General features: G+C 45.5%; 2 protein-coding genes across 2 annotated transcripts in view; one reads left to right on the top strand and one right to left on the bottom strand.

Annotated features, from left to right (window-relative positions):
• Nucleotides 1–1182, top strand: LOC127027231 (actin-like protein 7A). Its single transcript, XM_050912823.1, has one exon. The coding sequence runs from the start codon at nt 1–3 to the stop codon at nt 1180–1182; it is 1182 nt and encodes a 393-aa protein (XP_050768780.1).
• A 2511-nt stretch (nt 1183–3693) lies between these two features.
• The window catches only part of ELP1 (elongator acetyltransferase complex subunit 1), a 32844-nt gene continuing 12193 nt past the window's right edge, over nt 3694–24344 (bottom strand). Inside the window, exons 12-36 of the mRNA XM_050913066.1 lie at nt 24155–24254; nt 23296–23478; nt 22507–22613; nt 21907–22010; nt 21022–21075; nt 20818–20923; nt 20040–20155; nt 19209–19282; nt 18491–18569; nt 18148–18227; nt 17116–17256; nt 15348–15433; nt 14618–14766; nt 13613–13736; nt 13049–13146; nt 11621–11822; nt 10159–10220; nt 9607–9669; nt 9428–9488; nt 8502–8615; nt 7705–7816; nt 6427–6554; nt 5869–6023; nt 4760–4838; nt 3694–3827 (exon numbers count right to left, since the gene is read on the bottom strand). Coding sequence (XP_050769023.1) covers nt 3760–3827; nt 4760–4838; nt 5869–6023; nt 6427–6554; nt 7705–7816; nt 8502–8615; nt 9428–9488; nt 9607–9669; nt 10159–10220; nt 11621–11822; nt 13049–13146; nt 13613–13736; nt 14618–14766; nt 15348–15433; nt 17116–17256; nt 18148–18227; nt 18491–18569; nt 19209–19282; nt 20040–20155; nt 20818–20923; nt 21022–21075; nt 21907–22010; nt 22507–22613; nt 23296–23478; nt 24155–24254 — 2645 coding nt within the window. The 3' untranslated portion in view covers nt 3694–3759. The remainder of the gene's footprint in view (nt 3828–4759; nt 4839–5868; nt 6024–6426; nt 6555–7704; nt 7817–8501; nt 8616–9427; nt 9489–9606; nt 9670–10158; nt 10221–11620; nt 11823–13048; nt 13147–13612; nt 13737–14617; nt 14767–15347; nt 15434–17115; nt 17257–18147; nt 18228–18490; nt 18570–19208; nt 19283–20039; nt 20156–20817; nt 20924–21021; nt 21076–21906; nt 22011–22506; nt 22614–23295; nt 23479–24154; nt 24255–24344) is intronic.

Genomic DNA, 24344 nt, shown 5'->3' with positions numbered 1-24344 from the left:
ATGGCAGCAGTGGACACAAGCCGTTTGAAGCCTGTAAGGGACAGACATGTATCCACGACAAAGGGTAGCCTCAAGGCCGTGAAGGAAACTAAAGCAGTAGTCATAGACATTGGCACAGGTTACTTCAAGTGTGGCTTTGCAGGGGACCCATGGCCTTCCTACATTGTTTCATCTACAGTTGGTAAGCCCATACGGGAGACTGGGAGCAATCAAAAAGAAACCTTTGTTGGAAGAGAGCTTCAGAATAGCAGCGTACCCTTAACACTCATCAACCCAGTAAGACATGGCATGGTGGTGGACTGGAATGGTGTCCAAGATACTTTGGAGTGTATTTTCCAGATGGAGATGAAGATTCAGCCAGAGGACCATGCTGTTCTGGTGTCAGTGCCTCCCCTGTGTTCCATCACTGACAAGGAGAGATATGCCGAGATGATGTTTGAAGGATTTCACATGCCTGCCATCCACATTGCCTACCAGTCCCGTTTATCCATGTACTCTTACGGAAAAACCTCAGCTCTCGTGGTGGAAAGTGGCCATGGTGCTTCGCATGTGGTTCCCATCTATGAAGGTTATGTTATACGTAGCATCACTGGGACAGTAGATTATGCTGGCTTGGACATCACACGTTATCTCATGAAGTTACTAAATGAGTCTGGAAACGTGTTCACAGAACACCAGCTAAACATTGTACAAGATCTCAAGGAGAAGTGGTGTTACACTTCTCTGGACCTTACACAGGACTTGAGTTTGCCTGTGCAGAAACAACAAAGGGATTATGAGCTGCCGGACGGACATCTCGTCACTGTAGGCAAGGAGAGATTCCTTTGTGCTGAAGCGCTCTTCAAACCAGTCTTACTTGGCTCACAGCAGCCAGGACTTTTGCAGCTGACACTCACCTGTCTCAAGAAGTGTGATGCTGCTGTCAACAAAAAAATGGTGGGGAATATCCTGCTGTGCGGGGGCAGCACTATGATGGAGGGCTTTGCTGACCGCTTCCAGATGGAACTGGCCAGGCTGTGCCCCAGTGACAACCTCATCACAGCTGCGTCCCCTCAAAGAAAGTCTTCTGTCTGGATTGGTGGGTCTATTCTGGCCTCACTCCACTCCTTCCAGGACCTCTGGGTTTACAGGAGTGAATATGAAGAACGTGGTCCTTCCTGCATTTTTAAGAAGTGCTTCTGAGTAAGACACTGGGTGCCTTAGAAAGACCAGTGTTGACGAAGTGTACCTGAATCAATTCAAGAGCACCCCCCTTCCACCCCTTGCTGTAATTAAGAGATTTTTTCTGGAGCTGTATTATTTTTGTGACATTGTATGCCTGAAATATAGTTTTTTTTCTTTTGTATTTTGTATTTAATTAAGCTAGACAGCAGACAGGTGACAAACCTCTACTCTAATGAGCGAATCAGGCTTCCATACAGGCACGTTTGCTCAGAAATTTGGCCATTTCTTAAGCTAACTCCATATTTCTGCATTAATGGCTTACTTCAGTTCCTGATAACTGCAGCTGTTTGTGAGAGCCTCCACAGAACTCAGAAGAGCAAATTCAATGTGTCTGTAAAGACAGCAGCTAAGGCAGAATATATTTCAAGATTACATGCATCACTAGAAAGCAAAAGAGCATCCTAGTGAAAATCAAGGGAAAGCAGACTCCTGGCTGCTGCTGAAAAGAAGCTAAGGTTTAGCAACCGCAGAAGTAGGAAGCGGGAGGCAGGACATCCCCCCCCCCGGAGGCTCACGGACACTAGGTGCTGCTTCCAGCTCTACTGCTCCCTAGTCGAAGTTCACTCAGGAGGGAGAGGGGTAGGGGAAGACAATGGAGTTCAGTGATGCATTACCATATGAATGATTTAGAAGACTGGTCTTCCACCTGGATGGCAGATTTAAAGTGATTTTGCCTTGACGGGAGAACAGGAAAACATGTCTAAGACCAGAGGGTCTTCAGTTTTGACCATCACCATGATGGAAAAGCAGAAGAACCCATATACATATGTTAAAGGAACTGCTGTGTTTAGGCACAAGCATGAATCCTCAGTAAGCCGGCAGTAGTTTTACCTTTTCTTGTGTTCTTTAAAGAGGGAATCTCTTTCTAGACAACAGATTAGGCTGCGTAAGACCTCAGCATTTCCTGGCATCAGATTTAGGAATGTCAGGAATTAGCGGTGTCAGTGTCGCATTTCAGTTGCGGGGCCAGAGCCCTCCACACCCTGGAGAGGACCACAGACTCCCTCATCACCCCTTTCTCCAGATCTGAAAGATGGCTTCTGTATTTCATCTTGCACTATGTTCTGCTACCATTCTGAAGACCCAGATCCAATAAAACACTCCTGCCCTGTGCAGCCTTTCATGTGTTTTGCTATCTCAAGGCTTTTCTCTTGGAGAATCTCTTTCCAGTGTAGACACAGAACTTGACAACAGGCTTAAGCCATCCCTGCATCACCCAGAATAGGCCACGTAACTCAAAACAGATGGAAATAAGATCACTCCAATGCTTCATCCAGCACTGACAAAGGATTGTTTTACCCCTCCACTCCAAAAACCCCAAGCCAGCACAGCACATACAGTGCAAGCCCTCATGGCCATCCCAATACGATGGGGTTCTCGCGCCACAAAAACAATGATCTGCAGCGCAAGACGCAAGCTAATGCCGTGCAGTAAGAACACAGCCCATTGCCGTGTCATTAGACACCTCCAACAGACAGGAAGTGCCTTGTTTGTGCTGGCATTTTTCCACAGCACCTAACAGAAATGGCTTGCATTGAACACAGCAGCTGCCAGGCCAAAATTAACCGAGGGAGATGGGGGGCTGCTACTGCTGAAAGGGTTTCCAGTCTCGCCTGCAGAGCTTGTCCCCTTTCTCTGCTCCCAGGACTGCTGCTGTTACTTCTCCAGTCAGATCACAGAAGTATTCTGGGGTAAAACCTAATTCTCAGGTATAAGGTTAGATCAGTTTCCAGCTGAAACAGTTCTGCAATAGCATACAGCATAATCAGGGTACAGCTGCTGATCTGTCAGTGCCATACAGCAGCATTAGCTGATCTTCTTTAAACTCAGATAATTAGGGTAGCATTACTCAGCAGTGTGTGACACGGACACCCTCCACCCCACCCCACCCCTCCCCCTGCTTTTATACATGTTTTCCTCTACCCAAGATCTCTCTGGTGCGAATGGGCACGCTTTCAGGACAGTAACAGCTGCTGGTACTGCAGGGTTCACTCTGATGTAACAAGGCAAATTTGATGAAAATCTGGTATTACCAACATCCAGCTTCAACAGAGAAAACACAACTCATTTGTTTAGCAACTACAACAATTTGCTGTTGGTACAGACTTGCTGGTGAGATCTCTAAACCAGGCTGAACAGCTTAAAATGTGACCTGTCATTATGGCAGGTACCATCCATGGGAGTGAGTGATGGCAGAGACAGCAGCCCATCCAACACTGTTGGGGTTGCTTTGTCTAGAAGGGAGGGAACAGCGGTGGAAGGTGTTGGATTCAACAAGCAGCATTCAGAGCTGCACACCCTGTTACTCCCCAACCTCACAAACCACGTCTGCAGTGGGATGTGAGTGGCTGTCCCCATTGGCATGATGCCATACAGGTCACAGTCACAGCTGCATCAGGTGGAGGAACCCTTCACTTGCACAGCCCTAAGAACAGTGTATCAGAAATGCCAGGACAACAATGGTTTCTGTAAAGATGTAATGAAATTACATGAAAAGTTACAGTTTGGAGTCCACTGGGATTCCTTGGCTTTTAGTTATTGGAGAAAATGCAGTTTCCACTGTAGATTTTTATTGATTTTTGGTGGAATAAGTAATTCTGGATCTGAAAGGCAAACAGGACAATTGTCAGAACAGAGGGTAACAGCAATATGGTTTCTTCAGGAGTTGTCAACTACTTACTTTAGTTTTCTTTACTTCAAGGGACACTGAGAAGTCTCTGACACAGAGCACTTCCCTTTAGTGACTGATCACCAGCGTGCCCCCAGCAGAACTGCTTCCAGAAATAAATCTCTGGGGCAAATCAAGTCCCCTCTCCATTAAGTGTTACCATTCAGAACAAGGAGGCAACAATCAATGGCAGAAAGCAGAACTGTTCATTCACTTATAACTGGGACATCATACACAACAGCCAGCTGGCTCTGTTAAGTGTGAATAAGAGGCACAAGGTTTTGTCTGGACCCAGCCCTGGCAAGTGGCAATAGGCAGGTTGCATCTAGAGGTTTATTAGAGGATTTCTCCAGGCAATTCCAGGACTAGCAGGGGAAGAGAGTGTAGGATGAGTGGGGAAGAGGGAAGATAGAGGGGAGATGGGACCAGCCCTTGCTACATCTCTCAGCCCTAAGTTTGTATTAGCTGCAAAGACTTCAAGATGGCAAAGCACCATGACAGACTGTAACCTGGCCTGGTCAAGAGCCTGGCCTGGCTGCCAAAGCCAGATAGAAAAATTCAGCGGATAAGTTACAAGCAGAATTATCTAACACATTCCCTAAGAAATCAGACTTCCAATTCCCGCACTACACGCACAGGAAGCCAGGAGCACAATTCAGACAGTAGTTTTAGCAAGCAAAAAAAACCTTATTAAGAAGGCTGCTCACTTCCCACAAGGCCCGAGTGTACACCATAAATAAAAGCAAGAAACTCCTACAACTGAATAAATGCTACAACTGTTGGCAGGTAGCAATGCTCGGAGAGCCTCAAAGCCCACTGACCTCACTGACATTTCACACCAACACTTCACTCAGAGCCTCAACTAACCTTGTACAACAGGAGTCATCATCCTCTTCTGCTGATAGGCAGCCATAATGCTGTTTGCAGTTGAATTGGGTCCCAGGACCTGTATGAAGAAGCAATACCCATGTTCCAACCTGCACAAAGCAAGGCTAAGAACACGGATACTTACAAAGAAAACCCTGCTGTTAGTCTCCAAAAGCAGAAGCAGCTCCCTGCAAAAGACCTCACAGTACAAAGTGACCAGGAATATGTGATCAAAGCCCAGTAATGTCTCAGAAAAGTTACCACAGAGGCAGAGAGAGAGAACTGCTTTTGGACAGATTCTCAGGACACAGAACCCTTTATCCCAGCACCTACTTCTTCACAGCACTCTGTGTCATGACTTGGCAGGACTACCTTCATTACAGTGCCAGCAATATTTAAAGTTCATTTGAGAGTCTCAGCTCCCTGTCACATAAAACAGTTTTAATCTGTCCTTAATCTGCTAATCAGTAGTTAGGGAGAAGATACTGGGGACTATCTTGTGTTCACCATGAATGCTCAGAAACTACTTATGGGAAATAAAGACTTTTACTTTGGAAGGGAACTAAGGGCAGTCCTTGTGATTTCCTTATTCTGCATTAACCTGAAGCTTAGAAGACTGACATAACCCTTCTTTTTGCAATATACTCATGATATACTGGTTCAGACTAAATTGACCAGTCTGGTAGCTTTTCACTTCACACTACCAGGTCGGACCACCACTACTCCAGTACATAAAAGCCATCCTAACCCTTCAACTGTCAGGTCTAAAAAAGAAAACTGTGTTCCTGTGTTCTACAAATTGCTTAAGATAGAGCTTATGAAAAGAAGTCACCACTAGGACAAGGTAACACTAACACAAGCCTTTGAGACCTCATCATGTCCAATGTGGCATTCAGTGCAAGGGACACAGCAGGATATAGCTGTTGTACACATCTAGAGTGTACTGACTTGGCAGGTACTGCACAGAATATCTATTTGACCTCTACAGAAAAAAATCAGATCTGGAAAGCCAGGGAAGGATTCTGGACTCTTTGCTGGAGAATGCAAAATACTGCTAAATACTTGGTATTGTATAGCAGGCGTGATGGGTATTGTGGATGAGCACAGACCGGGTTGACAGAGCTCTGCTGCAGATAGGGAGTCCAGACTTCTGGGATCGAGGTCTCCATCAACTGCAAAACCTCTTCCAGGACTTGCTGCAGTGCCCCAGCTTGCTCATCATAACCAAACAGCACAAGCTGCTTCAGAAGGATGTTTATGTCTCCTGCAGGAGGGAACAGAACCACAAGCAATAGCAATTAACACAGGTATGCTAAATAAACAGCTGTATTTCTCTCGTATCAGAGCACAGGAAGAGGAGTAGCAAATCAGAACTGGTCCTGTCCCTACCCAGCCCCTACAGTGCCTAAGTACAAATGTGAGACAAATCTGTCATGGCATTGACAAGGCCTCACTTCTCTGTCCCCAAATTTCAAATGTGGAGAGCTCACACTATTACGTGTTCTTCCAGGCACAGAGGCAAATGAACTAAATGAAGGTCCAACACAGATGGTCTTATGGACCAGGCAGCTTCTCTCCCCAGCATACCCATTAACAACAAGGGGGGGCACACTGCCTCAGCTGTCCTCACAAGCTGTGGAGTGGATTAAGATCATCAAGTGTCCTACCCTTCACAGTCTCAACAGCACGAACATTTTCTCCCAGGACTTCCAGAAGGGCCATATCTTCAAAAGGACTGCCCTCCTTCAAGCTGTACCTCTTGCGCTCAGCCTTGCGCCGGTTCTTTGAGGATCGTCTGAAAAGGAGGATGCTTAATTATAGCGTGCACAACAGGATTAGCTGTAACAGGGTAAGTCTGAAGGAACATCAACAGCGTGCATGAGACTTGTTACTCAAGTCCTTACTCTCTCCAGTGAGAGGGGACTGCTGTGAGCTTATGTATCTTTGTGTCAATGTTTTCAGTGCTACTCAACCAATATCCTTTGTGGTCTGAAACACAAGTTAGTAGTTGGCTGTTCCTCCACTACAAAAAGGGCTACTCTGTGTTCCTGCACGGTTAAAGCATTGCTCTAAGCACAAAGTAGGGTAAATTGTTTGGCAGTAGTCACTATCAGTCAAAGCTGAGCTCCACTTACAACAATTCGGTGCCAGGGTCTGTGCTTGCCTGTGCACATTTACATTTCTGTTATCTCCACAAGCTGTGCAGTAATGCAGCTCAGCTCCTGCCCATTATCACAGGAAAGCAACTTCTAATCATAGGCCAGCACTAGTTGCATAATGTCCCCAAATGATCAGCACACTCTGACGCAGGTATGCTGAGCACTAAGGTTGCATTCTCTTCCTCTTTTCATCTGGGCCACAGAAAGTGCCCTAAGTCCACACCTTTCCCACAATTGCATTTTTCCACATTTCAGCTAGGGAATTCAGAGGCGGTCCCACAGACTACACCGGCCTCTAACACACCCCACCCGACACTGCAGCTCACATTCTTAAGAGCACTCAAAAGCAACACAGACGCCCACTGTGGCAAGACATCAGTATGAGATTTAGTAGCAACCCCCACCCATGAAGTGCAAAACCTAGGACAAAGAGCACAAGACATGCACACAAGCTGTTAATGTTTGAGGAGCTCTGCCCATATTCTGTGTCAAGCTTCTTACAGCCAGCTATTCTGGCAACACGCCCGACACCCACAGAGCCAGCTCCTGCCCACAGTCTGTATTCACAGCTCCTCTGCTGGGCACTCAGCTCCTGTTGCACTAGTAGCTTCTGGCATTTTCTGCTCTCTCCCTCCCAGTAAGTTAAAATAACCACGAAATGCCTGTAATTAAAGCAGCTTCAAGGCACGCACAGCTGCGAGGAGGAGCATGCCAAGCATGAGCAAGCTGCCCTCCCAAATGCTGATGCCAGGGCAGCCACTACCTAATTTGGAGGCAGATACCTACGCTGATATTCTTGAATTGCTGTGTGAATATTTGCTGTTCATGTCGCTGGCTGACACAACACTGCTGGTTTCAGAGAAAAGATCCAATTCTGGGCAATTTGGCATTTCATAATCTGCAAGACATGTTAACAACTGTCACAGTATGGGAAAAGGTCACAGTTATTCCAAGCTTTCTCTCTGGGTAATCTATGTAGCTTGTTGGAGAAGCAGCTTGGGCAGATTCATTCTACCTGCTGGTGTTTCGGAGCCTTATGGCGCTCAGCCAGCACATGAGAAGAAACGGCAACTGTGAGAAGAATAATGCTCCTCTGCTCTGGTGGGGATTGTGATATTGAACAGCACAATCAGAGGGATGACAATCTCAGTGCAGCAAATCTGGACCAGGACAAAGCATTCTGATTTCACAAAACTTCCCTGATCCTGTGTGAGCTGGCAGGTGAATATGCCTAGTAGGTACTCAGCACAAAAGACATGCTGAGCACTGTCTGACCCAGCCAAGCTGGCACTGTGGAGACAATGCTGTGTCATTCTGAAGAGCTTTCAGGTGCATTTTGATCCCATGAAAGCTGTGACACAGATAGCACTGAAAATAAAGCTGTCTTTACAGAATAAGCAAGGTCAAGCAATCACAGTCCAAGTATGGTGTGAGGAGGGGGTGAGAAGAATGCTGTTCTACTGTTGTAGATACCACTGGAGCTAGAAGAGGGCACAGCTCCACCAGGGCAAATGGAAACCGCAAAGAAAAAGATGATCATAGTTACCTATGCAGGAGAAAATCATATGCATTTCAATACCAACCCTGCAGGCTCTCACAAGCCTTCTCCTTCAGCTCTCGGACCACTTGCAGGCGACTCTTATGGCGAAGAAATGCTGTTTTCTGAGAATCTAGGAAGATCAGCTGACTTTTCTGAGCTGCTCAAGAAGAAAATCAGAACATGAACACTTGTGCAAGAGAACCGGAAAAGCATTTTTTACAAAAGAACTTTGAAGGAGCACAGTCCTTCAACAAGCTCAGAAGTCAGGTGCAAAGCACACAAAAGGACTCAAGTGGAAGGAAATTCAAAGCTTATAATACAGGAGCCCAGGAAACAAGATGCACCTGGATGCGGAGTGAATTAACCTGCCAGACAAGCATTCTCTAGAACAAGAGTCTGTTTCTGATACAGGTAGAGCAGAAAGCTCTGTGGCCAAATCTCTTTACATGAATTAGGTTCGAATTAAAGAAAAAAATCCCTCAACTCATAAAGCCTGCAGCCCATAGCATGAAAAGAAAAAACAACTAATAGTAACCAACCATCCTTCCTGGATGGAAGGGAAAATACAGGTATCAAATCATATTTTCCAAAAACTACTCATAAAAGCTTATAGGACAGTCAGCCATTTTCTTAGTCCATAGCTCTGCTGCCACATGTGCTCTGGAACAATGACTGTCCTGCTTGTTCAAGGACATGCAGACACATACCCCTTTGCAGTTTGTGACTGTGAGGTCTGGAAAATCTCAAAAGGAGCTTGACAAAGCTAAAAAGAGCCCATAACATTGCAGAGCTTCAAGCTGCACTGAGTAGAGCCAAATGCAGCTAACTGGGCAGCATCAATTAGGCAGAAGCAAAGCATCCTTCCATATAGCTTCCAGTACTGGAGTGCTGTGACTTCCCACAGACCCAGCAAAGGCCTTCTTCAGCCTCTATAGCACAGAGAAGTCTCAGATGCTTGCACAGATTCACCTTCCAGAATAGCAGGTTTGAAGTTGGTCTCCAAGATATCCAGTCTACCATACTTGTGAATCTGGATCAGGGAAAGGAGACAAGGTATTATTTAAAGACCTAACCCAGACCCCATTCCTCTGTTCTTGCACTCCAAAGAAGTATTTCCACTCTGGTTCTTGTGCTCTGAAATGTCTTACCAGTCTTAAAGCCTCTTCCCAGAGAGCGCCTTCTAAGAGCAGGAGAACAGCCTCTTCATAGTCCTAGAAGGAAAGAGCAACCATGTACTGCTACTGATGCAAGTAATACACATTCAGGTAGCACCTATTCAGATGCACATTTCTACGCAGCAGTATCACAGTCAGGACAGGAAAACACTACTGTGCCAGGTAGTTTGAAGTGCCGATATAAAAAAAAACCAAAAAACAACCTATGTTACTTCTCCCATGCTGAGGGGAAATCCCTCTGGAACTCTGTCTTCCTTACTCCACCCGGCATGCTTCAGCACTCCAAGACAAAAGCAGAGGCAGCTCCATGAGTGGAAAAAACTCAGGGACACAGCATTCATCCCCACTCTGCTCACTGCAGCACCTGGACCTGCTCTTCCCTCCCCAGGAGAACCCATGGCACAGACTGTTTTGCTGTCAGCATGCATGGAGTCACATGTGGCTCAGGAGAACAGAGAAAACACAGATGGTGTATCTCTGACAGAGGGTATTACTGGGGCACAGACAGGAGGGTGATTACATTACCTGAGTGTACTGCTCCAGGAGTATGGCTGCCTCTGCGTGCTTTCTCTGTTCAACTAGTTTTCCTACAAGAAAAGGTGGAGTTCAGGTTTTCAGAAGCAGCTGGATTTCGTGCCACTACAAAGTAGAGGAAAATCCCACTCACTGAGGCACCTTCCACCTACTCACACACTTACTCAATCTGCCCGGTAAAAAGAAGGGCTGCCTGATGCCAAGAATTCATTAACTTGCAACATCATCAGCCAGTTGCTTGTGAAATTGCTGGTGCACGTCCCTCAAGGCCAGCTGGAGAACGTTTTCCCCCCCAGTCTGAGACAGAAATAGTGAAGAGTCTCTTAAGTGGAGGGGGCCAGGATGTAAAAAGGAAATCTCTCTTGAAAGCTTCAGTGTATTGCAGCCTTGCTATCTGCAGGGAGCGCTCTGCCACCTGCTCTCTGTGGTATGGACAGCAACCATCAAGCTTGTGGGATTCAGCGCTTCTAGTTCCCCAAAAGTCAGAACCAGCTCTGGCACTGGTTAGTATGCTAGGATGCAATGTAAGAGAGCAAGTGATACACAACACCAGAAAAAAAAATGAAATTACCCAAGCAAAGCAATCTCATCCAAGACAGCTTGTGTCTGCTCATTTCGCTAAATTAGTTGTGATTTAAGAGGGGCACCAGAAAAAGTATTAAAGGCAAGACATGAAGGATCCAAATTGCACTAAGTGACAGAAAAAGAAAATACTGATATCCAGCTCCGACAGACTACACTTCCAGGAGCCATACTGCCACTGTGTAAGTGGGCCCTTCCTAAACTCTGCCTCTGAGTAAGGCAGAAGTCAGGATGATGCTCCATTTCTCTTGCTGAAATATATGCCAGGTCCATAATACATCTCATGCATGCAGTCTGATATGTCCTAGTGAGCATAAATTTTGAGACCAGCTACGTTTTTCTCCTGCAGTAGGATGGCACATAGCTTTACAGGTACCAGTTGGTCCTAGCTGCCAGCAGGCTTTAAGGAGAAAACGTGAAGATGCAGCTCTGAATTATCCAATAGCCTTTAAGGTCTGTGACTAGGCACAGTACTTATGTCAATGATGTCTAGAGGCCTCAGTCATGTCAGACACTTCAAAGAATCTCCATTCCCTGAGGTTAACCAAGGAGGCAATTTGGAATAGCAGTTCAGCAACCAGTTGCAAGGAAAAAGTGCAAGAAGCAGTCAGCATGGGGCAGCCAATGCCACAGCTAGCTTGGCAACCCCTGGGTGCCTACCAGCTCAGCTCCAACACCTTTTGGTTCCTTTGAGAAACAAAGATGATGTGCAATCACACAAACACTTGGAAACCTGGGATCTTTGTTCTCCCTTTAAGAAAAACGCTGCTGAAGACTGAGGTTTTCACTACATTTTAGGAAAAATCAAAATGAACCAAAAAATAACAGCAGCCAGTTTTGCTCTGCACACTTCCATCTCCTCAAGGCCTACCTGCCATGCTCCGTGCCAGGCTGGACAGCTTATCCTTTGTGTAACCAAGCCGTGACGCCATGCACAGGGCTTGCTGCCAGCTGCCACTGTTCTGAAAAGCATCAAGTGCTTTTGCAAAGATGCCAGCCCGAGCAAATATCAATGCAGCCTGTTCATATAGCTGCTTCTGAATCAAGTACTCCCCATACGCATCACTGATATCCTGCAAGAAAGGGACAAAAGAGAAATAATAAATCAGCTGTAGAGTCAGTAGCAGTCCTCCATTTGTAAAAATTAAGTGCCCATCAACAAAAGCCTATTTCCCCCCCCTCTAAGGAACATCCAGGCACAACGTTCCTACCCCATTTCAAACTTTACATCAAGCCAAGGGCTGGTGAGTAGCACATGGAGACACTTCACAGAGCTAAGCAAGAGACACAGGGAGGTACCTAACTCTCCAAGCCAAAGACTGGGTAAACTACATACTGCAGGAAATCAGCCCCTTCTTCCCCACTCACATGAGCGGTATTCGTTAGAATGTCTCCCTGAACCAACTTACTCCAGGAGTCAAACACTGGCACAAGGGAGGATGCAAGCCCTGCAACTCTACAGGCACAGGCTGCTATGAATCAATATCCTGAGCTTCACTATGCTATTCAAAGCTCACAATCTCCATCAAGAAAGGGCAGGTGGGTTTGACTGGAAGAATACAGAAGGAATAAAGAAAGACTCCCAATGAGCCAGAGTCAGGAATAGATCTCCCTCATGAGGAAAGAGTCCCTTCTGCTTTCACCGTGTTGCAAACAGACTGAGTTTCTGTATTTCCCCTCTTACTGCTTCATCTACTTGTTTTACAAAGGCTTGCATGTTGTGTATTTACAATATCTAAATTAAATTATATTAAATGCATTCATTTACATTTTACCTCAGCCTTGGGCAAGCTGAAGTTCTTCAGTAATACTGAAACCAACAAGGGACACTACATGCTAGGAAATGGCACATCTACAAGTGCCCCAAGCTCTCCAGCACTCTTCAGAATATTTTAAGGATAACAAAGTGTCCCCACACAACCTGCGAGTGCCAGACAGAAAACTGGTATCACAAAGGTGAAGACAGGAAGAAAAGTCTTTCTGTGGTAATGGGAGTTCTCCAGCAGACCACAAGATAGCACAGCAGAAACCAGACTCCCAGGTGCTCTCCTGGTCATGGGATCAAAGAAATAACAGCCACTCCTTTGATGACCAGACCTCGCAGGGTCAGTGCTGAGAGTCATTCCAGGTGTTATCTCAGAGGAGGGTCTCAGACAACACAGGAATAGCAATGACCTGCAGAACTTGAATGCAAGCAGCTGCTGTCTCATTCCTGCTCTCACTGAAGGTGCCGAGGACAGGCAACACATGTGTGAGAGAATAAAAAGCTTGCACAGTGCAGTGTCACATGCTTACACACCTTGTACTCCTGAGTGCTAGAGGGATAGAGCTTCAAGGCTTCACAATACTGATTCTGATCCTTCACCAAATTCAGAAATTCAGAGAAGTGTTCAGGACCTGCAGAAATAATTTAGTTTTCATAGCAATGAAAGAGAAAGCACATGGCTCTCATGGCTCCCAGCCAGTCTGGGTTCATTGCGTTAAGCAGCAACTAGAGGTGCTTGGGTGGAAGAGCACAAAAGCACCTATTCTACTACTGTAAAATCAAGGTTTTCACTTCCTTGAGGTTTGCTCCACTTTTGCCAGCAATATTAACTGGGGACAAGTCACCCACAACAGGAACAAAACAAGACTTATGCTTCGTGATCACGGAGCAGTAAACATTCTCAACTATTTCTCCCTGCGCCAAGCTACACTACAAAAAACATGTAGCAGAAGTAAGTTAACCATGCACTACCAGGAGGGAAGATGATCTTGTGACCTTTCTCTTTCTTCATCTACTTTCCCCCCAAAGGCTCTCCAAACTGGAAATATTCCACTGCAGAATTTCTCCTTAGAGACACTGCATGCGCAGGACACCTACCACATTTGCTGAGGTGCCCAAGAGCTTTTGTGTATCTCTTCAAGTGTCTGTCTATTGTATATCGCTGATAATTGGTTTCCATTTTCCGGAGGGTATTTAAGAAGGGCAAGTATTCTTTTGGGTCCTGCAAAGAACAATAAAAATTGCAGTTCAGCTCATCTGGTAAGATCCTTATTTGCCCCCATCTTCACCAACAGACAGTCCCATATTTGAAATTGTACGATAATACACTAAAAAGGCTTTTTTTTTTTTTTAAAATGTAAGCCATCTTAAGAATCAGTTCTGTATATGTACGCTTGCCAGGAATGACTAACTTAAATTACCAGGCTCCCACGTGGGCTTCAGCAGTATCTAAAGGCTGGTGACATTTAAAATTCAAGGCTATGTATCATATCAAATATTGTTTTCTATTAGCTATTATCTTGTATAAATTTGCAGCTGTAAAGTTGATCAATTTCCCCCACACCAAAGGTCATAAAACCTGTTAACATGAACAGGGTGTTTTAATTGACAGACAGCACGCTCTGCTGTAACATTAAGAAACTCTGAAGATCCTGATGGGCATTTCCATTCAGAGATTTCAAATTAAACCTGCTGGAAGATACACATTATTATCGTGGCCACCACCAAATAAACAAGAATCAAAAGAGTACAGAACTGGAAATGTAAGGCATGCAGTCACAACTCTTCAGACCACAGTCCCTCCCTTCCCCAGAGCTACTTTGCTGTGCTGCTCTAGAAGAGCCCTATTTCACCTTGAGCACAACCAAGTTTCCAAAGCTGTGCTCAAAAACTACGAAGGGATGCAGAGACATGCCACCTTCCATCCTGACTATTCCATGATGACATGCCATCATCCCAAGCACACACAGAACTTCTGAGCAACTGGAATCCTGCCTGGGTAGAGAGCTACGACTAACAAAACATGTGGACTGATCCGCAGACTACAAAGAACCTTTGGGAAAACAGAAAAATAGTTCCTTGGCTGGAACTACAAGCCAAGACCTTTTGAGACTTTTCTGCCACCATGATGACTAAATCAAAGTCATACGTCCCCAAGGAATAATCATACAATTCATTGACATCCACAAGGAAGAGCAGGTACTTCAGTGCTTCTTCTGCACTCACAGCTTTGACATCTGGAGTAATGCTTTCTGTAACAAGATAAAGAAGTATACGATCAGTTACACCATCAGCAGTGGAACCCCACTCTGAGGGAGGAATGCATTATCAAGCACATCCTTGACACCAGATAGGCACCATCAAACTAACGGCTCATTCTGTCTTGCAGGAGGGGTTACTTTGCCTTTCCTGGGCAACTTCAAGGACCAGCCCAAGCATAGTAACTTCTTAAGTGTGCAACAGTGACAAGTCAGAAGTATGAGCACAGAATAAAAGCAAAGTTTGCCAGTGTGAGACACCAGGACCCAGAACTGGAACCTCCTATTCCATGCTGGGAGAACCAGAGTTCTGACTGGAAAGAGAAAACAGCTCCAACTCTGGGCTGTCTGCTGACATACTTAGATAAAAGGATGAGCTGAGGGCATGTACAGCAGCATATCTTAGCTGATATGCTGCTGTTCCACTAACACACAGCTAGTTTCAAGCACATTTCTGTTTTCTGGCTGATTCCATGAACAGCCACCTTAAAATAATTTTCAGGGTGAACCATGCTAACAACGAAAGCTCCTGCAAACCACCCTTTTTGAAAACTCTTGAGTTCCTGATACAACACCTCGAAGATCATGAACCTTCTGGAGAGCAATTTCCAGTTCTGGAGGACTTTTCTTTACATGTGCTGTCAGTATCGATAGGCAGTACCTGAAGAAAACAGAAGCAGTAAATGAAAAAGCGGTAAGGGAGAAATACTGCTTATTCCTACTTCAGCACAGTGTGTGCAAGTTCTAGTTTATGTTTTAGTAAAAAAAACCTACTCAGGTATTTCAATCTTTTTAAAGGAAGACAGGAAAAATGGGAAGAGAACAAAATACACTGGAAAGGTATTTCTTCTCAGCATGTCTCCCCAAACACGTCACAAGACTGGAAGTGGGTGTTGAGTAGAATGAGCTTCCTTACCACGCCAGCCAGCATACTGGAGACAGAACACCTCTCTCTGAAAGCTCAGATAGCTGGACACAGTTTTCCAAATCAAATTTGGCATGAAAATGGTCTTTTTTGTAAAAGGAAAGCTTTCTAGGAGGTTATTTCCACTTTCATATATTTCACACTTTCTATTTCAAAATAGCTTTCCCAGCTAAGGGGATGCTTTGTTTTCCAAAAGCAGTTGCTGAAAAGTGTCTGAATTTTCAAGGTTCGGCAGCAACCCACCATCTGTTGCTCCTCTATCCACTGTTTCACATAAGCTGCCAACGGTTTAACACTGCTTCACTAACTACTGTTATTACCCTATTTTCCCACCCTTTATCCTTGTCTGGTGTCGATTCATCCAAGGAGGACGGTTACCAAAAAGGTAATAATTCAGAAATATGCAGCTGAAGGTTTACAAAAGTAATTTAGTCTCAAATAGAACAGCCGAGATCTTTCTGAAAGGCCAGCTGCTACAAAAAGCCAGCTCCTCCCTGAGATGACAATCTTGCTCATGTCTCTCTGTTCCCTATACCACACAGACTGTTCCTAAATTGAGTGTATTTCTTAAACCCTTATAAGCATCCTGCATTTATTACTTTAATTCTTGTAGTAAAAAGTTGTTTTGCTATCTGTGTGTCGTGGTTTAACCCCAGCCGGCAGCTAAGCACCACACAGCTGCTCGCTCACTGCCCCCCCACCCCTGGGATGGGGGAGAGAATCAGGAAAAAAAACCTTGTGAGTTGAGATAAAGACAGTTTAATAGGACAGAAAGGAATGAAAAACAATGATAATGATAATAATAATATGAAAATAGTAATACTAAAAGAATTAAACTATACAAAGCAAGTGGTGCACAATGCAATTGCTCACCACTCATTGACCGATGCCCAGTTAGTTCCCAAGCCGCGATCCCCCCTCCCAGCGAGCTCCCCCAGTTTATGTACTGGGCATGATGTCATATGGTATGGAATAGCTCTTTGGCCAGTTTGGGTCAGCTGTCCTGGCCGTGTCCCCTCCCAGCTTCTTGTGCCCCTCCAGCCTTCTTGCTGGCTGGGCACAAGAAGCTGAAAAATCCTTGACTTAGTATAAACACTACTTAGCAACAACTAAAAACATCAGTGTGTTATCAACATTCTTTTCCTACTAAATCCAAAACACAGCACTATACCAGCTACTAGGAAGAAAATTAACTCTGTCCTAGCCGAAACCAGGACACCGTGGAATTATTAGATGTTATGGTTTTCAGGACAGCATCCTCAGCAGATGGAAGGTATGGCTACATAAGTTTTGCGGAGCACAGCTAACCAGAGGATCTGAAGCAAAATAACTGATGTTAAGGACAGCTTCATTTTCTGCAAATATCTTACTAGAAATCTCTGTAATGGTTCCTTCACCTACAATAAGAAAATGCTCACTTTTGAGGGTCAATGTGTTCCATGGCGACTCTCATCACGTCACATATGAGGTTTACTTTTTTCTCATCAGGATGCTGGCATGGTTGAGCATTACCGCTACCATTCAGAGATGGGTACATACTCTTTGTGAAATCTTCTTCTCTAAATAAAAACAGATACCATGAATACTAGCACGGTCCATTACATAGCCCAGCACAAAGACAATAACATTAAGAAACACAAATGCATTCAGAAAATAACTACTCAACAAAATAGCTCATATGTCATTCAGTACTGAAACACAACCTACCATGCTACCAGAAAGCTCTTCAACATCTCTCATCCGTCCCAACTGATTCTCAGCCAAGAGAGACATTGAAGAAAACTGGTCAGAACAACTACTTTGGTTGCACAAAAAAATCAAAAGGCAAGGTTTTCAAGATACAGCTGTCTTCTACTACTACGGAGATGCTGAGCACAGAGCACTTCTGAAAATTAAGCCATTTACTTCTATTTTCAGACAAAGATTTAAGGTCAGGTCAAAACTGAAAATAAAACAGAACAGCTAAGTGATAGCTCCAGCTCCTAAGCAATTATTTACTTCAGCAAGCTTGAGAAGTCCTGTGGCTACCAATGCCCTAAAGCCTCTTGTCACTCAACCTTTGAGAAAGAAGCCAGGGGACCTGATTTGGGAATCTAAGCAAGTATCTTGGCCTCAGGCTTCAGATAAGCAGTGCTGTCCTGCTCCTCTTTATGAGGGAACAAAACTTTCTCTGTTCACATTTACTCTTGTACAGCAAACCAGAAGACAAGTCAAAGCAGTCAGATGATGTACCAATCCCTTGCTGGAAAAATTTAATGGCGCTCGCAAGCTGGAATTCCCAACAAGACACACTGACCCTGACACTATTGAGCTTACTCGAGTCTTTATGATCCAATATGCCAGATTTCCGACTGACTCCTTGCACCACATTGAAGAGCTGCCAATATTCTGACAAAATAATGTACTACTGCTGATTACATGCATGCTTCTGTTTGCAGAATTATACTTACTTCAGTTCTGTGAAAAACAAGTTGATATAGTTCACAGAATCTATTTGCCTGATAAAGGTTTCTGCATTTTCCAGAAATACCTGAAATGAACAAGAGTATTACTACTGTTATTCTGAACAAGTACATTAAGTACACGAACAAATTCAAAGACCTCCAAAAGTACCAGATGAAGGAAATGCTAAAACCGATCTGCCTGCATGAGGATGCAGCAGTGCAGAGCAGCTATCTCTGCTGAAAGCAGAACTGACAGCACCACCTACTCTTTTGAGCCCACTGTTTAATGTCAATGGATTCCAGGCTAGATGGATATGGAAAACAACACAACAGAAGTGGGCATACTTGCCTTGGGATTGTGGTCATAGAGAAGATTGAGGTTGATTCGCAGCTTCCTCATACACTGAAAAGCTTCCCTGAACATAAGCCTGGAGGAATGAGTCAAGTGGGATAGTTTACATAGCGGATAGGTGCAATATCTGCAAATAAAGGCAACTGACTAGAGGTAAGCACAGACCGCCTGGGAAGGGAACAGCCTAGGCCGTAAGCCATGTAGATTGCCTTCCAGAAAAAATGTGCTAGGTCAATCCTGTTCATTGCTAGCCTCTGCAGTGGGACAGACAAGCATGCCAGGTTGAGGAAGCAATACAGGCCTTGCATTACTTTTTCCCTCTGTTAAAAACAGAGAACTACGTTTTAATCTAATGGACCAACTTCTGTTTCAGAAAACTTCAATGTAAATCAATTAAACAAATAAAACATGAAAAGCAGCAAGCTTCATCATGAAGTGATTGAGATGTCTGGAGAATGGAGCAGACTAAGATTTCTCCCACCCACATAGTCTCAGCACACATATAAGCCCTTCAGTGGTGAAGTGAGAGGCACCTGGGATTGCTGAAAGCTGGACGTCTAGCTGGTAGCCCCAGAAACAGTTCCATTCCCATTAACGAAGTCAATTCCTTTGAGTTCAGCCTCCCTCCCTTCTCCAGCACAACAAAACCAGGCCAGCCAGCCTCTAACAGCTCAGACTGGGGGAGGGAAAACCAGAATACAGCAGTGCCATTTACCTGTCTAGCCACTTCCGAATCTGGGCAAGAACCAGAGCTCGGTGGTGAACAGTCTCCAGATTTCCTCTCGGCATCTGTAACACAAGATCCACACAATTACTTATTTATAATTACTCTGCCTACACTGAAGGCAAAGTGAGGACTGGCCCATTTTCTAGGCCTGTCTGCTACTTGCAGGTGCATGGGCCTGTTTGTTCACTTCAAAGGACATGCAATTTCAACAACTGTGGAAAAATACCTGAAAATTCTCTCAGCTCAGAAACATTCCTTCCTCAGAAGGCTGGACTCCACTCAACTGGGCAAGACCCAGAGCAACCTGATCAAGCTTTCAGGTTAGCCCTGCTTTGAGGAGGACGTTGGGCTACACACCTCCAGAGGTGCTTTTCAAATTACATCCTTCCCCATTCTGTGAACCTCTGCTGGTTCTGAAGAGTGAGCTCAGCACTTCAGACAAACTTAGTGCCACGGCTAATGGAGGGCTGCTAGCAAATACAGCAAGTACGAAGAGGTGAGTCTGAGATTCACCATGAGAGGCCACAATATGTAGCACCACGCTACCTCGGCCATTAGGAACTTGAACAGCCCTTCCCAGTTCGGTACATACTCAGCTGCCTGTGCTGAACCTAACTCCCTCCCACAGGCATGCTCAAAATCCCTCCACATCCAGGCAGGCAGGCAGCTGGAGATTTGTGAGGCACTGTGCTGCAGCAGTACAGGGCAGCAGCTTTGTAGCACTGCTCATGTTGTTTGCAGGTTGGCCAGCTGCCCACTGAGATGGCCCCCCTACACCCCCTGATAGCAGACCTCAGCAGACACGGGCAGAACACTGACCTGCAGCACAACCTTTGTGTCCTGGGGCACAACAGTGACGATACGTGAACCTCGCTCCACCTTGCGCAGGGTCTCACTGTTGGGTGCAGCAGCACTGCTCAGGCCAGCCTGAAGGGCTGAAGACAGCATATTTATCAGCACATATGGCACACCGCAGCAGTGTCCCAGTCAGGCTTTCCTATGGGGCCCTGCAAGGTTGTACTGGACCAACTGACTCAACAATACACCAGTGATCTTCAGTGGTTCCAGATAGGAAGAGGACCTTAGTGCTAAGCACTGCTGTACACAAAGTAGAGATGTCCTCTGTACAACAAAGCTCAACACACCAGATGAGAGGAGCACTGAAAGATGCAAAGGACCAGTAAGTTGTCATCCTGCCTTTCCCAGGTTCTTCATACCTTTCATAGCCAGATGCCACCAGAAACTCTACTGGGATCCCTTCTCTACCATACGCCCTCAAATAGCACACAGCCCTTTCTTTTTTTGGATGTGGAGGGGAGTGAGAGAATGCAGGGCTAAGCTGTTGAAAACAGTGAAGGGACAACAACTACAGGACAAATCCTGCTCCCTGGGAGAAGCATGAGATATACAAAGTCAGTTCCCTGTGCTCCTTGCTCTCTGATAGATTTTTGAAGGCAGCTCTCTTCCTCCGTCTCTTAAGTAGTTGCTCTGAGTGACCCAAATACAGCAGGTTTGGATATGAAAAATGGGGACATCTTGTGGTTCCAAGACAATGGCCATGAGCTGCCAGCAGCAGGCTGCCAGAGCTGGCATTTACCTTTCACTGATATGTTCTTCAAGCAGAAGCATTGACAGGTGTGGGAGTTGGTTGTCACCAACAAAAACTCATTGTATGTTGCAAATGAGGTGATGTTGGAAGCAACCTGTAGAAAAATGAAGTTTATCGCTGTATAGAGTGGAACAGGAAAGCTGCCTTTGGCAGAGGAAAAGGGGATGCAATGAGGGGCAAAAACTTCGGTACCTCAATGTCATTAACAAAAAACCGGCATCGATCTGTGAGGCCCAAGATCACCTCCTGTAAATAAAAAGGATGACAAGTATAAGCTGTCAGTGTCACAATCTCCAGTGTTTCACAACACTGACTAGCACTGGATTAAAGTGCCTTACAATTAGGTACTGAGTACCTCATGTGAATTACTTAGAGAAGCTGGATAGGAAGTCACGCAACCTCTATACCAGGAGGGCTTACTTAAGTGTCTTTAAACAATTCTGGCTGGAAACCCAGCGTGGTATCCCCTGTAACAGAAACTGCACAGTAACAAAATAGAAGCAGAAACCATGCCAGATAATTTAGTTTTTTATTCAGCAGCATTTGGTCCAAAATACCAGAGGAAAAGCACTAGTAGAGAGCAGAGCAAAGCAACTCCATACAGCATTCACCTGGATACATGCTGAAGGAAAGAAACCTTGAAACTACAAGCAAAATAGCTAGTCGTTCCGTAAGCTGTTGTAACTATCAAGAAACCATCAATGATAGGAAACACCAGTAGTAGGAGATCTGCAGTAACTCAATGCAGCCATATTTGCTAATAAGTTCAGATAAAACAGAGCAAAACACTGTTTTCAAAAAGAGCAGGCCAGTGACTGCTGGACATTTTAAATCTGAAATTTCTCGCTCTTCAATGATATTATTCATTGTATTCATAGAATGGGGAGATTGGGTGTTAACTGCAAGCCATCAGAAATCCTCTAGAAGACAAGGAAACATATGCTCTCAGCTCTGCACAGGGCCTTATGAAGAATGCCATTAAGAAGTATCACTGGACCCTGGGCAGAGAATCATGGTGCACAACGGACGCAGAGAACAACTGAGTAGGGAATTTAATCTGCTCACAGTCTTACTTACTTCACCACTGATCCTCGTGATAGAAGTCTGCACGCAAGGGTAGGGGAACTGAACAGCAGAGCCATTGCTAGTCCGCCAGGGCTCAAGGACCGGAGCAGAAGCCTCTAAAGAGCAAAGAAGATCAAACTGTTTTCCAGCCAATCAAAGATTCAGACATTACAACCACATGACATGTATCTCAAGAAAACCAGAGCTGGGAATAAGCTACACTATCTGACAGAGAGGAGGAATGCTGACACAGAAGTCCAGGACACAGCAGACAAGAAGGTGGTAACTTCTAGGTGCTCAGCAGCACCTTTATTCCACTGTGGAACAAGTGCCAAGGACATGGCAGTCAGTCAGCATTTCTGAAATCAGTAAACCAGTCATCTTCTTTTCAAATCATAAAGTCAGAATTATCATTCTCAACAACGTTAACTGCTTTCTGATGCAAATCACTAATTTTGGCCCATTTCTGGGAGCAGAGGGAGCATGAAAGGCAGGACCAACTACCAGCAAGAGTCACCCATGTCCCTGAAAGTCAAATCATCTCATCAAACCTTTTGAGAAATCTGTAATAACTACACCTCAGACCAGGTACTTTAATAGGGCCCAGCTTACCCCAGAGGTATTTCAGGATACGTCTATCAGCCAGCTGCAGAGCTACAGTTTTGGTCACTGGGCTGCAGCACAGGCTGATCACTTCTCCATCTACAGGCACAGACAACCTGGACCAAGACAGAGAACATCAGTCACAGGAGATAGATTTAACGGCTAGATCCTGCATTTCTTGTGGCCAGATGGAAGGATGTACATCTCCAGCATGGACAGATACCTTGTTCATGTAAGGATCTTCTGCAGTCTTTTCACACCTATGTCAGCTGACATTGGCACCACAGAGCACCAGCAACTCCAGCCAACAGGCATTTGCCTAAATGTGCAAGTCACTGTCTGCATACTTACAGCACTCTGCAGAGCCCACACTTCTTTTGCTCTAATCTACAGTTCATATGCAAATCAGCCTGCCTTTGCTGGGTGAGTGCTGCAGAAAGCAACTCTCAGGATCCCTTTGGGAAGCAGGTTTCTGTACCCCAGGTACAGAATCCTTCTGCGATCTGGTTTTAGTTCAACTAACCCCACAAAGCCCAGCAGGTGAGGAGGAGGAGGACAGGAGTAACAAGGGCTACCAGTCCCCTTCTGGACCTCGATAATGGTGGGCAAAAGGAAGAATGGAGGAATTCAGTCCCTCAGTAGGCAGCTTCATGAGCTGTTTGGTTCTCCTGCAGGAAGAGAGCCCAATTCCCCAAGCCACAGCCTCCAGGCTGCATGTCTACTGAGAGACTTAATTCCTTCTAGGCAGTGTCCAGAGGTGCTCTCAGACTTCACCCACAACTGACAGATCTCTAGTACCGTAAAATCAGGTGCTCTTCTTCAGCTCCAGCCACGTGAGGCACTGCAGTCAGGTGGTGAAGGACAGACTGAGCAGCATGCTGACCCTGACCAACCACCAGGAAGCTGTCATCTGGCAGCCAGGTGAGAAATCGGAGCCCCAGAGGATTCATCACTTCATTGCTGTTGCTGCCCACATCAACTCTGTCACAAAATAAGAGAGACTGGGAAGCAACTAGAACCTGATTTCAGTAAGCCACCTCACTGGAGAGGCCAAGGTCTTCCTAGGCACAGCCTGGCTAGGAGGGCTCCAGTGCACAAGCACACAGTCACCCAAAGCATGAATCCTGCCACAGGCTGGGCTGGAGATAAAGGACAAGACCCAGGGAGCCCCATTTGTTTACCCTAGGCAGTACTGCTCCCATGCCAACTGTGTATAGGCACAAATGTAGAGCAGGGTGGTTTTTTTTTACCTTGTCATTGTCGCTGCCACGCAAGCAGCTGTGTTGCTCAGTGTGCTGGGATCATGGGCCTGGGCACTGCACAGCCATTCCTTTGGCTCTGGGAGCAGGAGCACAAAGTGCAGCACCATAATGCCAAGACCATCAGGCACAGGAAAGGCTATCCCAGTGCTGTCACTGACAGTCACTGCTCCCACTAGATCAAGACGTCAGTCAAGGGCACTTCTCAGGATAAACTGCCCACTGTGTTGCCCAATGCTTAGCGCTAGTTGCAGCCACACTATCACAGCACAATGAAATCATGTTATCTGACAACCTCTTCAAAATCTTGAGACAAGTGGTCAGAGCTGTGACCTCTAAAACATCCAGCCAGGCACGACCCTTTTCTCCCCACTACAGCTGTACTAGTTCTATATTACCTGTAGGTTTTATCCAGGTATGGTGTTTCCACAGCTGCTTTAAATCCATTTCCACCCACAGCTCCAAACTTGACAGTGGGGTCATTCATTGTGCTCTGTCCTAGCAAACACAGAACAAAGCAGAGTTTAGAGATCCTGCCAACAGAGCCCCTTCCGTCTTCATTCTTATCAAAAAGTAGATGCTACAGGA

This window comes from Gymnogyps californianus, chromosome Z, assembly GCF_018139145.2.
Source record: "Gymnogyps californianus isolate 813 chromosome Z, ASM1813914v2, whole genome shotgun sequence".
NCBI lineage: Eukaryota > Metazoa > Chordata > Aves > Accipitriformes > Cathartidae > Gymnogyps > Gymnogyps californianus.
Note: the sequence above shows the minus strand (reverse complement) of the source record. Positions and strands in the feature narration are given on the sequence as shown.